At 45.9% G+C, this 15,535-nt stretch overlaps 1 protein-coding gene across 2 annotated transcripts in view; it reads left to right on the plus strand.

Annotated features, from left to right (window-relative positions):
* LOC139407391 (ryanodine receptor 3-like) overlaps positions 1-15,535 on the plus strand; it is a 270,933-nt gene that overhangs the window by 173,636 nt on the left and 81,762 nt on the right. For both annotated transcript variants that reach the window (XM_071151137.1, XM_071151138.1), the window contains exons 48-51: positions 8,127-8,262; positions 9,707-9,890; positions 13,363-13,468; positions 14,209-14,329. In XM_071151137.1, the coding sequence (XP_071007238.1) occupies positions 8,127-8,262; positions 9,707-9,890; positions 13,363-13,468; positions 14,209-14,329 (547 nt within the window). The remainder of the gene's footprint in view (positions 1-8,126; positions 8,263-9,706; positions 9,891-13,362; positions 13,469-14,208; positions 14,330-15,535) is intronic.

Genomic DNA, 15,535 nt, shown 5'->3' on the forward strand with positions numbered 1-15,535 from the left:
ACATCCCTCACCTTCACCTGTCCATTATATAATACACATCCCTCACCTTCACCTGCCACATTATATAATACACATCCCTCACCTTCACCTGCCGCATTATATAATACACATCCCTCACCTTCACCTGCCCATTATATAATACACATCCCTCACCTTCACCTGCCACATTATATAATACACATCCCTCGACTTCACCTGCCCATTATATAATACACATCCCTCACCTTCACCTGCCCATTATATAATACACCTCCCTCACCTTCACCTGCCCATTATATAATACACATCCCTCACCTTCACCTGTCACATTATATAATACACATCCCTCACCTTCACCTGCCACATTATATAATACACATCCCTCACCTTCACCTGTCCATTATATAATACACATCCCTCACCTTCACCTGTCACATTATATAATACACATCCCTCACCTTCACCTGCCACATTATATAATACACATCCCTCACCTTCACCTGTCCATTATATAATACACATCCCTCACCTTCACCTGTCCATTATATAATACACATCCCTCGACTTCACCTGCCACATTATATAATACACATCCCTCACCTTCACCTGTCCATTATATAATACACATCCCTCACCTTCACCTGCTCATTATATAATACACATCCCTCACCTTCACCTGCCCATTATATAATACACCTCCCTCACCTTCACCTGCCACATTATATAATACACATCCCTCACCTTCACCTGTCACATTATATAATACACATCCCTCACCTTCACCTGCCCATTATATAATACACATCCCTCACCTTCACCTGTCCATTATATAATACACATCCCTCGACTTCACCTGTCCATTATATAATACACATCCCTCACCTTCACCTGTCCATTATATAATACACATCCCTCGACTTCACCTGTCCATTATATAATACACATCCCTCACCTTCACCTGTCCATTATATAATACACATCCCTCACCTTCACCTGTCCATTATATAATACACATCCCTCAACTTCACCTGTCCATTATATAATACACATCCCTCACCTTCACCTGTCCATTATATAATACACATCCCTCACCTTCACCTGCCCATTATATAATACACATCCCTCGACTTCACCTGTCCATTATATAATACACATCCCTCACCTTCACCTGCCCATTATATAATACACATCCCTCGACTTCACCTGTCCATTATATAAAACACATCCCTCACCTTCACCTGCCCATTATATAATACACATCCCTCACCTTCACCTGCCACATTATATAATACACATCCCTCACCTTCACCTGTCACATTATATAATACACATCCCTCACCTTCACCTGCCCATTATATAATACACATCCCTCACCTTCACCTGCCACATTATATAATACACATCCCTCACCTTCACCTGCCCATTATATAATACACATCCCTCACCTTCACCTGCCCATTATATAATACACATCCCTCACCTTCACCTGTCCATTATATAATACACATCCCTCACCTTCACCTGCCACATTATATAATACACATCCCTCGACTTCACCTGCCACATTATATAATACACATCCCTCACCTTCACCTGCCACATTATATAATACACATCCCTCACCTTCACCTGCCACATTATATAATACACATCCCTCACCTTCACCTGTCCATTATATAATACACATCCCTCACCTTCACCTGCCCATTATATAATACACATCCCTCGACTTCACCTGCCCATTATATAATACACATCCCTCACCTTCACCTGCCACATTATATAATACACATCCCTCGACTTCACCTGTCCATTATATAAAACACATCCCTCACCTTCACCTGCCCATTATATAATACACATCCCTCACCTTCACCTGCCACATTATATAATACACATCCCTCACCTTCACCTGTCACATTATATAATACACATCCCTCACCTTCACCTGCCCATTATATAATACACATCCCTCACCTTCACCTGCCACATTATATAATACACATCCCTCACCTTCACCTTCCCATTATATAATACACATCCCTCACCTTCACCTGCCCATTATATAATACACATCCCTCACCTTCACCTGTCCATTATATAATACACATCCCTCACCTTCACCTGCCACATTATATAATACACATCCCTCGACTTCACCTGCCCATTATATAATACACATCCCTCACCTTCACCTGCCACATTATATAATACACATCCCTCGACTTCACCTGCCCATTATATAATACACATCCCTCGACTTCACCTGCCACATTATATAATACACATCCCTCACCTTCACCTGCCACATTATATAATACACATCCCTCGACTTCACCTGCCCATTATATAATACACATCCCTCACCTTCACCTGCCCATTATATAATACACATCCCTCACCTTCACCTGTCCATTATATAATACACATCCCTCACCTTCACCTGCCACATTATATAATACACATCCCTCACCTTCACCTGCCACATTATATAATACACATCCCTCACCTTCACCTGTCCATTATATAATACACATCCCTCACCTTCACCTGCCCATTATATAATACACATCCCTCGACTTCACCTGCCCATTATATAATACACATCCCTCACCTTCACCTGCCACATTATATAATACACATCCCTCGACTTCACCTGCCCATTATATAATACACATCCCTCACCTTCACCTGCCCATTATATAATACACCTCCCTCACCTTCACCTGCCCATTATATAATACACATCCCTCACCTTCACCTGTCACATTATATAATACACATCCCTCACCTTCACCTGCCACATTATATAATACACATCCCTCACCTTCACCTGTCCATTATATAATACACATCCCTCACCTTCACCTGTCACATTATATAATACACATCCCTCACCTTCACCTGCCACATTATATAATACACATCCCTCACCTTCACCTGTCCATTATATAATACACATCCCTCACCTTCACCTGTCCATTATATAATACACATCCCTCGACTTCACCTGCCCATTATATAATACACATCCCTCACCTTCACCTGCCCATTATATAATACACATCCCTCACCTTCACCTGCCACATTATATAATACACATCCCTCACCTTCACCTGTCCATTATATAATACACATCCCTCACCTTCACCTGCCACATTATATAATACACATTCCTCACCTTCACCTGCCGCATTATATAATACACATCCCTCACCTTCACCTGCCCATTATATAATACACATCCCTCACCTTCACCTGCCACATTATATAATACACATCCCTCGACTTCACCTGCCCATTATATAATACACATCCCTCACCTTCACCTGCCCATTATATAATACACCTCCCTCACCTTCACCTGCCCATTATATAATACACATCCCTCACCTTCACCTGTCACATTATATAATACACATCCCTCACCTTCACCTGCCACATTATATAATACACATCCCTCACCTTCACCTGTCCATTATATAATACACATCCCTCACCTTCACCTGCCCATTATATAATACACATCCCTCGACTTCACCTGCCCATTATATAATACACATCCCTCACCTTCACCTGCCACATTATATAATACACATCCCTCGACTTCACCTGTCCATTATATAAAACACATCCCTCACCTTCACCTGCCCATTATATAATACACATCCCTCACCTTCACCTGCCACATTATATAATACACATCCCTCACCTTCACCTGTCACATTATATAATACACATCCCTCACCTTCACCTGCCCATTATATAATACACATCCCTCACCTTCACCTGCCACATTATATAATACACATCCCTCACCTTCACCTGCCCATTATATAATACACATCCCTCACCTTCACCTGCCCATTATATAATACACATCCCTCACCTTCACCTGTCCATTATATAATACACATCCCTCACCTTCACCTGCCACATTATATAATACACATCCCTCGACTTCACCTGCCCATTATATAATACACATCCCTCACCTTCACCTGCCACATTATATAATACACATCCCTCGACTTCACCTGCCCATTATATAATACACATCCCTCGACTTCACCTGCCACATTATATAATACACATCCCTCACCTTCACCTGCCACATTATATAATACACATCCCTCGACTTCACCTGCCCATTATATAATACACATCCCTCACCTTCACCTGCCCATTATATAATACACATCCCTCACCTTCACCTGTCCATTATATAATACACATCCCTCACCTTCACCTGCCACATTATATAATACACATCCCTCACCTTCACCTGCCACATTATATAATACACATCCCTCACCTTCACCTGTCCATTATATAATACACATCCCTCACCTTCACCTGCCCATTATATAATACACATCCCTCGACTTCACCTGCCCATTATATAATACACATCCCTCACCTTCACCTGCCACATTATATAATACACATCCCTCGACTTCACCTGCCCATTATATAATACACATCCCTCACCTTCACCTGCCCATTATATAATACACCTCCCTCACCTTCACCTGCCCATTATATAATACACATCCCTCACCTTCACCTGTCACATTATATAATACACATCCCTCACCTTCACCTGCCACATTATATAATACACATCCCTCACCTTCACCTGTCCATTATATAATACACATCCCTCACCTTCACCTGTCACATTATATAATACACATCCCTCACCTTCACCTGCCACATTATATAATACACATCCCTCACCTTCACCTGTCCATTATATAATACACATCCCTCACCTTCACCTGTCCATTATATAATACACATCCCTCGACTTCACCTGCCCATTATATAATACACATCCCTCACCTTCACCTGCCCATTATATAATACACATCCCTCACCTTCACCTGCCACATTATATAATACACATCCCTCACCTTCACCTGTCCATTATATAATACACATCCCTCACCTTCACCTGCCACATTATATAATACACATTCCTCACCTTCACCTGCCGCATTATATAATACACATCCCTCACCTTCACCTGCCCATTATATAATACACATCCCTCACCTTCACCTGCCACATTATATAATACACATCCCTCGACTTCACCTGCCCATTATATAATACACATCCCTCACCTTCACCTGCCCATTATATAATACACCTCCCTCACCTTCACCTGCCCATTATATAATACACATCCCTCACCTTCACCTGTCACATTATATAATACACATCCCTCACCTTCACCTGCCACATTATATAATACACATCCCTCACCTTCACCTGTCCATTATATAATACACATCCCTCACCTTCACCTGTCACATTATATAATACACATCCCTCACCTTCACCTAACACATTATATAATACACATCCCTCACCTTCACCTGTCCATTATATAATACACATCCCTCACCTTCACCTGTCCATTATATAATACACATCCCTCGACTTCACCTGCCACATTATATAATACACATCCCTCACCTTCACCTGTCCATTATATAATACACATCCCTCACCTTCACCTGCTCATTATATAATACACATCCCTCACCTTCACCTGCCCATTATATAATACACCTCCCTCACCTTCACCTGCCACATTATATAATACACATCCCTCACCTTCACCTGCCACATTATATAATACACATCCCTCACCTTCACCTGTCACATTATATAATACACATCCCTCACCTTCACCTGCCCATTATATAATACACATCCCTCACCTTCACCTGTCCATTATATAATACACATCCCTCGACTTCACCTGTCCATTATATAATACACATCCCTCACCTTCACCTGTCCATTATATAATACACATCCCTCGACTTCACCTGTCCATTATATAATACACATCCCTCACCTTCACCTGTCCATTATATAATACACATCCCTCACCTTCACCTGTCCATTATATAATACACATCCCTCGACTTCACCTGTCCATTATATAATACACATCCCTCACCTTCACCTGTCCATTATATAATACACATCCCTCACCTTCACCTGCCCATTATATAATACACATCCCTCGACTTCACCTGTCCATTATATAATACACATCCCTCACCTTCACCTGCCCATTATATAATACACATCCCTCGACTTCACCTGTCCATTATATAAAACACATCCCTCACCTTCACCTGCCCATTATATAATACACATCCCTCACCTTCACCTGCCACATTATATAATACACATCCCTCACCTTCACCTGTCACATTATATAATACACATCCCTCACCTTCACCTGCCCATTATATAATACACATCCCTCACCTTCACCTGCCACATTATATAATACACATCCCTCACCTTCACCTGCCCATTATATAATACACATCCCTCACCTTCACCTGCCCATTATATAATACACATCCCTCACCTTCACCTGTCCATTATATAATACACATCCCTCACCTTCACCTGCCACATTATATAATACACATCCCTCGACTTCACCTGCCCATTATATAATACACATCCCTCACCTTCACCTGCCACATTATATAATACACATCCCTCGACTTCACCTGCCCATTATATAATACACATCCCTCGACTTCACCTGCCACATTATATAATACACATCCCTCACCTTCACCTGCCACATTATATAATACACATCCCTCGACTTCACCTGCCCATTATATAATACACATCCCTCACCTTCACCTGCCCATTATATAATACACATCCCTCACCTTCACCTGTCCATTATATAATACACATCCCTCACCTTCACCTGCCACATTATATAATACACATCCCTCGACTTCACCTGCTCATTGTATAATACACATCCCTCACCTTCACCTGTCCATTATATAATACACATCCCTCACCTTCACCTGCCACATTATATAATACACATCCCTCACCTTCACCTGTCCATTATATAATACACATCCCTCACCTTCACCTGCCCATTATATAATACACATCCCTCGACTTCACCTGCTCATTATATAATACACATCCCTCACCTTCACCTGCCCATTATATAATACATATCCCTCACCTTCACCTGCCCCATTATATAATACACATCCCTCACCTTCACCTGCCACATTATATAATACACATCCCTCGACTTCACCTGCCCATTATATAATACACATCCCTCACCTTCACCTGTCCATTATATAATACACATCCCTCGACTTCACCTGCTCATTATATAATACACATCCCTCACCTTCACCTGCCACATTATATAATACACATCCCTCACCTTCACCTGCCACATTATATAATACACATCCCTCGACTTCACCTGCTCATTATATAATACACATCCCTCGACTTCACCTGCTCATTATATAATACACATCCCTCGACTTCACCTGCTCATTATATAATACACATCCCTCACCTTCACCTGCCACATTATATAATACACATCCCTCACCTTCACCTGTCCATTATATAATACACATCCCTCACCTTCACCTGCCACATTATATAATACACATCCCTCGACTTCACCTGCCCATTATATAATACACATCCCTCACCTTCACCTGCCACATTATATAATACACATCCCTCGACTTCACCTGCTCATTATATAATACACATCCCTCACCTTCACCTGCCACATTATATAATACACATCCCTCACCTTCACCTGCCACATTATATAATACACATCCCTCGACTTCACCTGCTCATTATATAATACACATCCCTCGACTTCACCTGCTCATTATATAATACACATCCCTCACCTTCACCTGCCACATTATATAATACACATCCCTCACCTTCACCTGCCACATTATATAATACACATCCCTCACCTTCACCTGTCCATTATATAATACACATCCCTCGACTTCACCTGCTCATTATATAATACACATCCCTCACCTTCACCTGTCCATTATATAATACACATCCCTCGACTTCACCTGCTCATTATATAATACACATCCCTCACCTTCACCTGCTCATTATATAATACACATCCCTCGACATAAAGGATAGTGGACTCAGGCTGTCACTGTCAGTCCCTGATTCTGACACGTCTGAGTTGAGTGATGAGTGCACATGTCTGGAGAGCGGATCTGAGTTAGGAAGGACTGTGTAGTAGAGTGCTGAAGGACTCACCAAAGTGTTTCTGTATTCAGGTAGTAACCTACCTGGCAGGCTGTGGGCTGCAGAGCTGTGTCATGCTCCTGGCTAAAGGATATCCTGACATTGGCTGGAACCCCATAGAGGGAGAGAGATATCTGTCTTTCCTCCGCTTCGCTGTCTTCAGCAACGGTACGTTAGATAGAAAGAGAGAGAGAGAAAGAGAGAGGTGGGCAGAGAGACAGAAAGGGAGAGAGATAGAGATAAAGGGGGGGGGGGGGGCTGAGAGACAGAAAGGGAGAGAGGGAGAGGGGGGCAGAGAGACGGAAAGAGAGAGATAGAGATAAAGAGGGAGAGGGGGGCAGAGAGACAGAAAGGGAGAGAGATAGAGATAAAGAGGGAGAGGGGGGCAGAGAGACGGAAAGGGAGAGAGAGAGAGAGAAAGAGGGGGGTGGGCAGAGAGACAGAAAGGGAGAGAGATAGAGATAAAGGGGGGGGGGGGGGCTGAGAGACAGAAAGGGAGAGAGATAGAAATAAAGAGGGAGAGGGGGGCAGAGAGACGGAAAGAGAGAGATAGAGATAAAGAGGGAGAGGGGGGCAGAGAGACGGAAAGGGAGAGAGATAGAGATAAAGAGGGAGATGGGGGCAGAGAGACGGAAAGGGAGAGAGATAGAGATAAAGAGGGAGACGGCCAGAGAGACAGAAAGGGAGAGAGATAGAGATAAAGAGGGAGAGGGCCAGAGAGACAGAAAGGGAGAGAGATAGAGATAAAGAGGGAGTGGGCCAGAGAGACAGAAAGGGAGAGAGATAGAGATAAAGAGGGAGAGGGCACGAGAGAGAGAGAGAGAGAGAGAGATCTTTTAAGTCCAGTTACTCTCTGAGGATGAAGTGGATAAACCATTGGTGGTGGATTGGCTATTTAATCTTATACAATGTAAATTAGTAATGAACCTCTCCCAATCCCTACCTCTCTCCCTGCCTCTCTCCCTTCCTCTCTCTCTGCCTCTCTCCCTTCCTCTCTATCTACCTTTCTCCCTTCCTCTCTCCCTACCTCTCTCCCTACCTCTCTCCCTACCTCTCTCCCTACCTCTCTCCCTGCCTCTCTCCCTACCTCTCTCCCTTCCTCTCTCCCTCTCTCCCTACCTCTCTCCCTACCTCAATCCCTGCCTCTCTCCCTACCTCTATCCCTGCCTCTCTCCCTTCCTCTCTTCCTCTCTCCCTACCTCTCTCCCTACCTCTCTCCCTACCTCTCTCCCTACCTCTCTCCCTACCTCTATCCCTGCCTCTCTCCCTACCTCTCTCCCTTCCTCTCTCCCTCTCTCCCTACCTCTCTCCCTACCTCAATCCCTGCCTCTCTCCCTACCTCTATCCCTGCCTCTCTTCCTTCCTCTCTTCCTCTCTCCCTTCCTCTCTCCCTACCTCTCTCCCTACCTCTCTCCCTTCCTCTCTCCCTACCTCAATCCCTGCCTCTCTCCCTACCTCTATCCCTGCCTCTCTCCCTTCCTCTCTCCCTTCCTTTTTTCCTAATTGCCGCTTTCCTCCTTTCTCCACCCCTCCCTCCCCCTCCCTGGCTCCTTCACCCCCCCACCTCCATCCCTCCCTGATTCCTTTCCCCTCCATCCCTCTCTCCCTGCAGGTGAGAGTGTAGAGGAGAACTCTAACACGGTGGTGAAGCTGCTGATCAGGCGCCCCGAGTGTTTTGGTCCCGCTCTGAGAGGAGAGGGGGGCAACGGTCTGCTGGCGGCCATGCTGGAAGCCATTAAGATATCTGAGGACCCTGCTCTGGACCTTCCCTGTACAGCCAATGGAGAACCTTCTGGGTAATTCAATCTCTCAATCACTCACCATGAGATGACACCTTTAATTAACATAGGATAATTGAGTAGTGGAAGGAATATGGAAGACAATTCAAGGTTGTGTAGGGGGCAGAGAAGTCAGGCGCAGGAGAGCAAAAACGGATTTCCATCGGCACAGTTTAATAAACAAAACCACCATTAACAGAACCATAAACAAAACACGTTACACACAAGCATAACGTGCACAAACACTACAATAAACAATTCTGGACAAGGACATGGACATGGGGGGAACAGAGGGTTAAATACACAACATGTAATGATGGATTTGTAACAAGGTGTGTGGGAAGACAAGACAAAACAAATGGAAAATGAAAGGTGGATCGGCGATGGCTAGAAGACCGGTGACGTCGACCGTCAAACGCCGCCGAACAAGGAGAGGGACCGACTTCGGCGGAATTCGTGACAGTACCCCCCCTTGACGTGCGGCTCCAGCAGCGCGCCGACACCGGCCTCTGGGACTGCCCGGAGGGCGAGGCGCAGGGCAATCCAGACAAAGACGGTGGAACTCCTGCAGCATTGAAGGGTCCAACACGTCCTCGACTGGAACCCAGCACCTTTCCTCCGGACCGTACCCCTCCCACTCCACGAGATACTGAAGGCTCTCGCCCGACGCTTCGAATCCAGTATGGAGCGAACGGAGTACGCCGGGGAACCCTCTATGTCCAAAAGTGGCAGAAGAACCTCCCGCACCTCAGACTCCTGGAGCGGAACAGCCACCACCAGCCTGAGGAGAGACACATGGAACGAGGGGTTAATGCGGTAATCTGGGGGAAGCAGTAACCTATAACAAACCTCGTTCACTCTCCTCAGGACTATAAATGGCCCCACAAACCGCGGACCCAGCTTCCGGCAGGGCAAGCGGAGGGGCAGGCTTTGGGGCGAGAGCCAGACCCGGACCCGGCCTCACTGTGGTGACGGTCTGCGTTCTCTTTTTGGCACAGCACGGCTTGCTGAAGGTGAACACGGCAGCTTCCCATGTCTCCTCCGTCTGAACCAGTCGTCCACCGCAGGAGCCTCGGTCTGACTCTGATGCCAAGGCGCCAGAACCGGCTGGTACCCCAGCACGCACTGGAAGGGAGAGAGGTTAGTGGAGGAGCGGGCTCTGCACGTAAAGCCTGCTCAATTTCCATGTCTAGCTCCCACACTTCCGGCGCCACCAGGCAGGAGGCAGGGAGTATGGGAGTGGGATCCATGGGCCGCACCTCTGTGTCATATAGCCGAGATAATGCGTCTGCCTTCACGTTCTTGGTGCCTGGTCTGTAGGAAAGGGTGAACACAAAACGGGTGAAAAACATGGCCCACCTTGCCTGGCAAGGGTTCAGTCTCCTCGCTGCCCGGATGTACACCAGATTGCGGCGGTCAGTCCAGATGAGAAAAGGGTGTTTAGCCGCCTCAAGCCAATGTCTCCACGCCTTCAAGGCCTTGACGACAGCCAACAGCTCCCGGTCCCCCACATCATAGTTTCGCTCCGCCGGGCTGAGCTTCTTCGAGAAGAAGGCACAGGGGCGGAGCTTCAGTGGCATACCCGAGCGCTGAGACAGCACAGCTCCTATTCCAGCCTCGGACGTGTCCACCTCTACTATGAACGCCAAAGAGGGATCCGGATGGGCCAGCACGGGAGCCAAGGTAAACAGATCCCTCAGGTGACTAAAAGCCCTGTCCGTCTCAGCTGACCACTGCAAATGCAATGGGCCCCCCTTCAGCAGTAGGGTAATGGGAGCCTCTATCTGACCAAAACCCCGGATAAACCTCCGGTAGTAGTTGGCAAACCCTAAGAACCGCTGCACCTCCTTTACCGTGGTGGGAGTCGGCCAATTACGCACGGCTGAAATGCGGTCACTCTCCATTTCCACCCCTGAGGTGGAAATGCGATACCCTAGGAAGGAGACGGACTGCTGGAAGAACAGGCATTTCTCAGCCTTGACATACAGGTCATGCTCCAACAGGCGACCAAGCACCCTGCGGACCAGGGACACATGCTCGGCGCGTGTAGCGGAGTGTATCAGAATGTCATCAATATACACCACTACACCCTGCCCATGCAGGTCCCTGAATATCCCGGCTTGGAAGACTGATGGCGCATTCATCAACCCGTACGGAATGACGAGGTACTCATGGTGCCCTGAGGTGGTACCGAAAGCCGTCTTCCACTCGTCTCCCTTCCGGATACGCACCAGGTTAAGCACTCCTGAGATCTAGTTTGGTGAAGAAGCGCACCTCGTGCATTGACTCAATCGCTGTGGCTATGAGAGGTGCGGGTAACTATACCTCACAGTGATCTGATTCAGACCCCGATAGCCATCCAATCGTATTCCTGGGGAAGGGAGAGACGAATCCCACTGGGACCAGGAGAAGAAGGTGCGTGTAGTGGAGACCCCGGTTGTGCTGGTGGAGGTGCTGGGAGAACTCCCTGTCTCTCCTAGTGGTCCATTGTCTGGACAATGCGGTTCATGGCGGTGCCAAGATGGTGGAGCATTGCTACGTGCTCCCGGACGCGCTCCTCCACGCATATACCCGGGGTACCTGCTCCTGCTGACTCTGTCAGTTTGGTCCGGAGTCCTGTAGGGGGTGTGTACTGGCGGCAGAGAAGTCAGGCGCATGAGAGCAAAAACTGATTTCCATCGGCACAGTTTAATAAACAAAACCACCGTAAACAGAACCATAAATCAATGAGTAAACAAAGCCCGTTAAACACCAGCATAACGTGCACAAGCACTACAATAAACAATTCTGGACAAGGACATGGGGGGAACAGCGGGTTAAATACACAACATGTAATGATGGAATTGAAACCAGGTGTGTTGGAAGATGAGACAAAACAAATGGAAAATGAAAGGTGGATCGGCGATGGCTAGAAGACCGGTGACGTCGACCGCCGCTGAACAAGGAGAGGGACCGACTTTGGCGGAAGTCGTGACAGGTTGAGCTTCAATTCAAGGTTGAGCTTCAATTCAAGGTTGAGCTTCAATTCAAGGTTGAGCTTCAAATTCAAGGTTGAGCTTCAATTCAAGGTTGAGCTTTAATTTCAAGGTTGAGCTTTAATTTCAAGATTGAGCTTCAATTCAAGGTTGAGCTTCAATTCAAGGTTGAGCTTCAATTCAAGGTTGAGCTTTACTTTCAAGGTTGAGCTTCAATTCAAGGTTGAGCTTTAATTTCAAGGTTGAGCTTCAATTCAAGGTTGAGCTTTAATTTCAAGGTTGAGCTTCAATTCATGGTTGAGCTTTAATTTCAAGGTTGAGCTTCAATTCATGGTTGAGCTTTAATTTCAAAGTTGAGCTTCAATTCAATTCCTTTGCAAGAAATGCAAATGTATAGAGGTGGTGAAAGTGGAATCTGACAATCTGCTATGGAGCTCAGTTAGGGAGGAATTTAGCCGTACATCTAGAGATGACCTTTCAACTCATTAGAAGGGACTTGTTTATCTGTGTCCTAGGTCTGGTGAGGATGAGGAGGAAGAGGTTGCCCACACAGGAAACGCCATCATGTCCTTTTACTCTGCCCTTATTGACCTGCTGGGACGCTGCGCCCCTGAGATGCACGTGAGCGACAACACCTTTTATTCTTAATTTTTGATTATCAAACCTCTGTTTATTGATGATAGTCTCATTGAGATACAATCTTGAGAAACAACATCAAGGTCAACGGAAAAAAAAGAAACAACTGTCCAAACATGTCCTGAGTTATCGGACAAACGATGTGTTGAGGGCTAATGTTTCTGGTGACCCTGAGGAAGTTTATGGTTTCTTCAACGCTGCAGATGTTAGATCAGTGCCTCGTCTTTCTCCTGTCTTCTGTCTGTTTGGCATGCTGCCCTCACCCCCCAGATCCATCATCAACATATTATGCACTGTGCTGCTCTCTCTCTCTCTCTGTCTCTCTCTCTCTCTCTCTCTCTCTCTCTCTCTCTCTCTCTCTCTCTCTCTCTCTCTCTCTCTCTCTCTCTCTCTCTCTCTCACGCGCTCGCTCGCTCTCGCTCTCTCTCTCTCACTCCCTATCTCTCTCCCTATCCCTCCCTCCCCTCTCTCCCTATCCCTCCCCCTCTCTCTCTCCCTCTCTCTCTCCTTATCCTTCCCTCTCTCACTATCCCTCCCTCCCGCCCTATCTCTCTCCCTATCCCTCGCTCTCCCTATCCCTCCCTCCCTCTCTCTCTCTCTCTCTCTCCCTCTCTCCCTATCTCCCTCCCTCCCTATCTCTCTCCCTATCCCTCCCTCTCCCTATCCCTCCCCTCTCTCCCGTCCTTCTTCCTCTCCTCCCCCCTCTCTCTTCCCCTCTCTCTCAGTTGATCAACAAGGGTAAAGGTGAGGCATTGCGTATCCGGGCCATCCTGCGCTCCCTGGTTCCTACCACAGACCTGGTGGGCATCATCAGTATACCACTCAAGATGCCCATTGTCAATAAAGGTAGGACCCAATGACTAAAGAGCTCAGATTAATGTCCTATTTTAACATGTACTGGTTGTATCAAAACATTTTTAAACTAACATTTTGGTTCGGAAACATTTTTGTTCGGAAACATTACTCTGTTGATTAAGAATGGTGAAGAAGCATGGAAACAATGTGTTTCTAGTCAGCAAGACCCTGCTGTGTTTTAATGGTAAACACATGTTACACTTTAGTAGAAGGTTAATCTGGTGGTGCCACGACTTTTATATCCTATTCCACTCACAGCCACATCTTGGGCTACAACAGAAATCTGTCAGCCGTATGAGGTAAAGTCTCTTACATTTTCCTGATTGGGTTGTCTGCTTTCACCTTGAGGAGTAGGCCTCTAACCATTTCTCAGTCCATGTTTCCACTGAAAAAGAAATACTGCAGACTGCAAGGTCTTCGCTTAACCAATTTGTACTTTATCTAATAGTTGTCATGTTTGGTTATAGTATATGAAGTCGCAGCACGGAAAATGTGTTTGTAGTGGAGAAGTAACTATAGACTTCTTAGGCAAAAATCCAATCAACCTTTCCCATTTTCAATTTTCTTCATGATAAATCCTAATGATAAAGCATACAGTATCTCTCTTACTTGAGTGAACTTCTTCTGCCACCTCTCTCCCTTCATATAATCTGTTTCCCACAGTGAAGTATTCTCTCAAGAGATCCTTCATTACACTGTAAATGTATTTTTTCCAATGACTTCTCTCTGCTTGTCCTAGTCTGCTCTCCACACACTCAGCGTTTTCAGATAACGTGTTTCTCTTCCCATCGTGTATTAAACCTGGTAGATATGTTACATATAATTCTATGTGACACCTTATTGAGCTCTACACTTCTCCTTTCTTATCTTTCCATTTACACCATGCTGTGTTAGTGGAACGACTAAACTCCCTCTCACCTCTTCTATAAATTGGTTTATTTTTTGTTGCCTCCTCATCCTCTACCTGCTCTTCCTCCTCCTCTTCCTACTCCTCTACCTCTTCATCATTCTCTACCTCCTCTTCATCCTCTTATACTTGCTCTTCCTCCTCTAACTCCTTTACATCCCCTTCCTCCTCCTCCTCTTCCTCCTCTCATACTTGTTCTTCCTCCTCTAACTCCTTTACATCCCCTTCCTCCTCCTCCTCTTCCTCCTCTACCTACCCTTCCTCCTCCTCTACCTCCTCCTCATCTTCCT

This window comes from Oncorhynchus clarkii, chromosome 4 (genome assembly GCF_045791955.1).
Source record: "Oncorhynchus clarkii lewisi isolate Uvic-CL-2024 chromosome 4, UVic_Ocla_1.0, whole genome shotgun sequence".
NCBI lineage: Eukaryota > Metazoa > Chordata > Actinopteri > Salmoniformes > Salmonidae > Oncorhynchus > Oncorhynchus clarkii.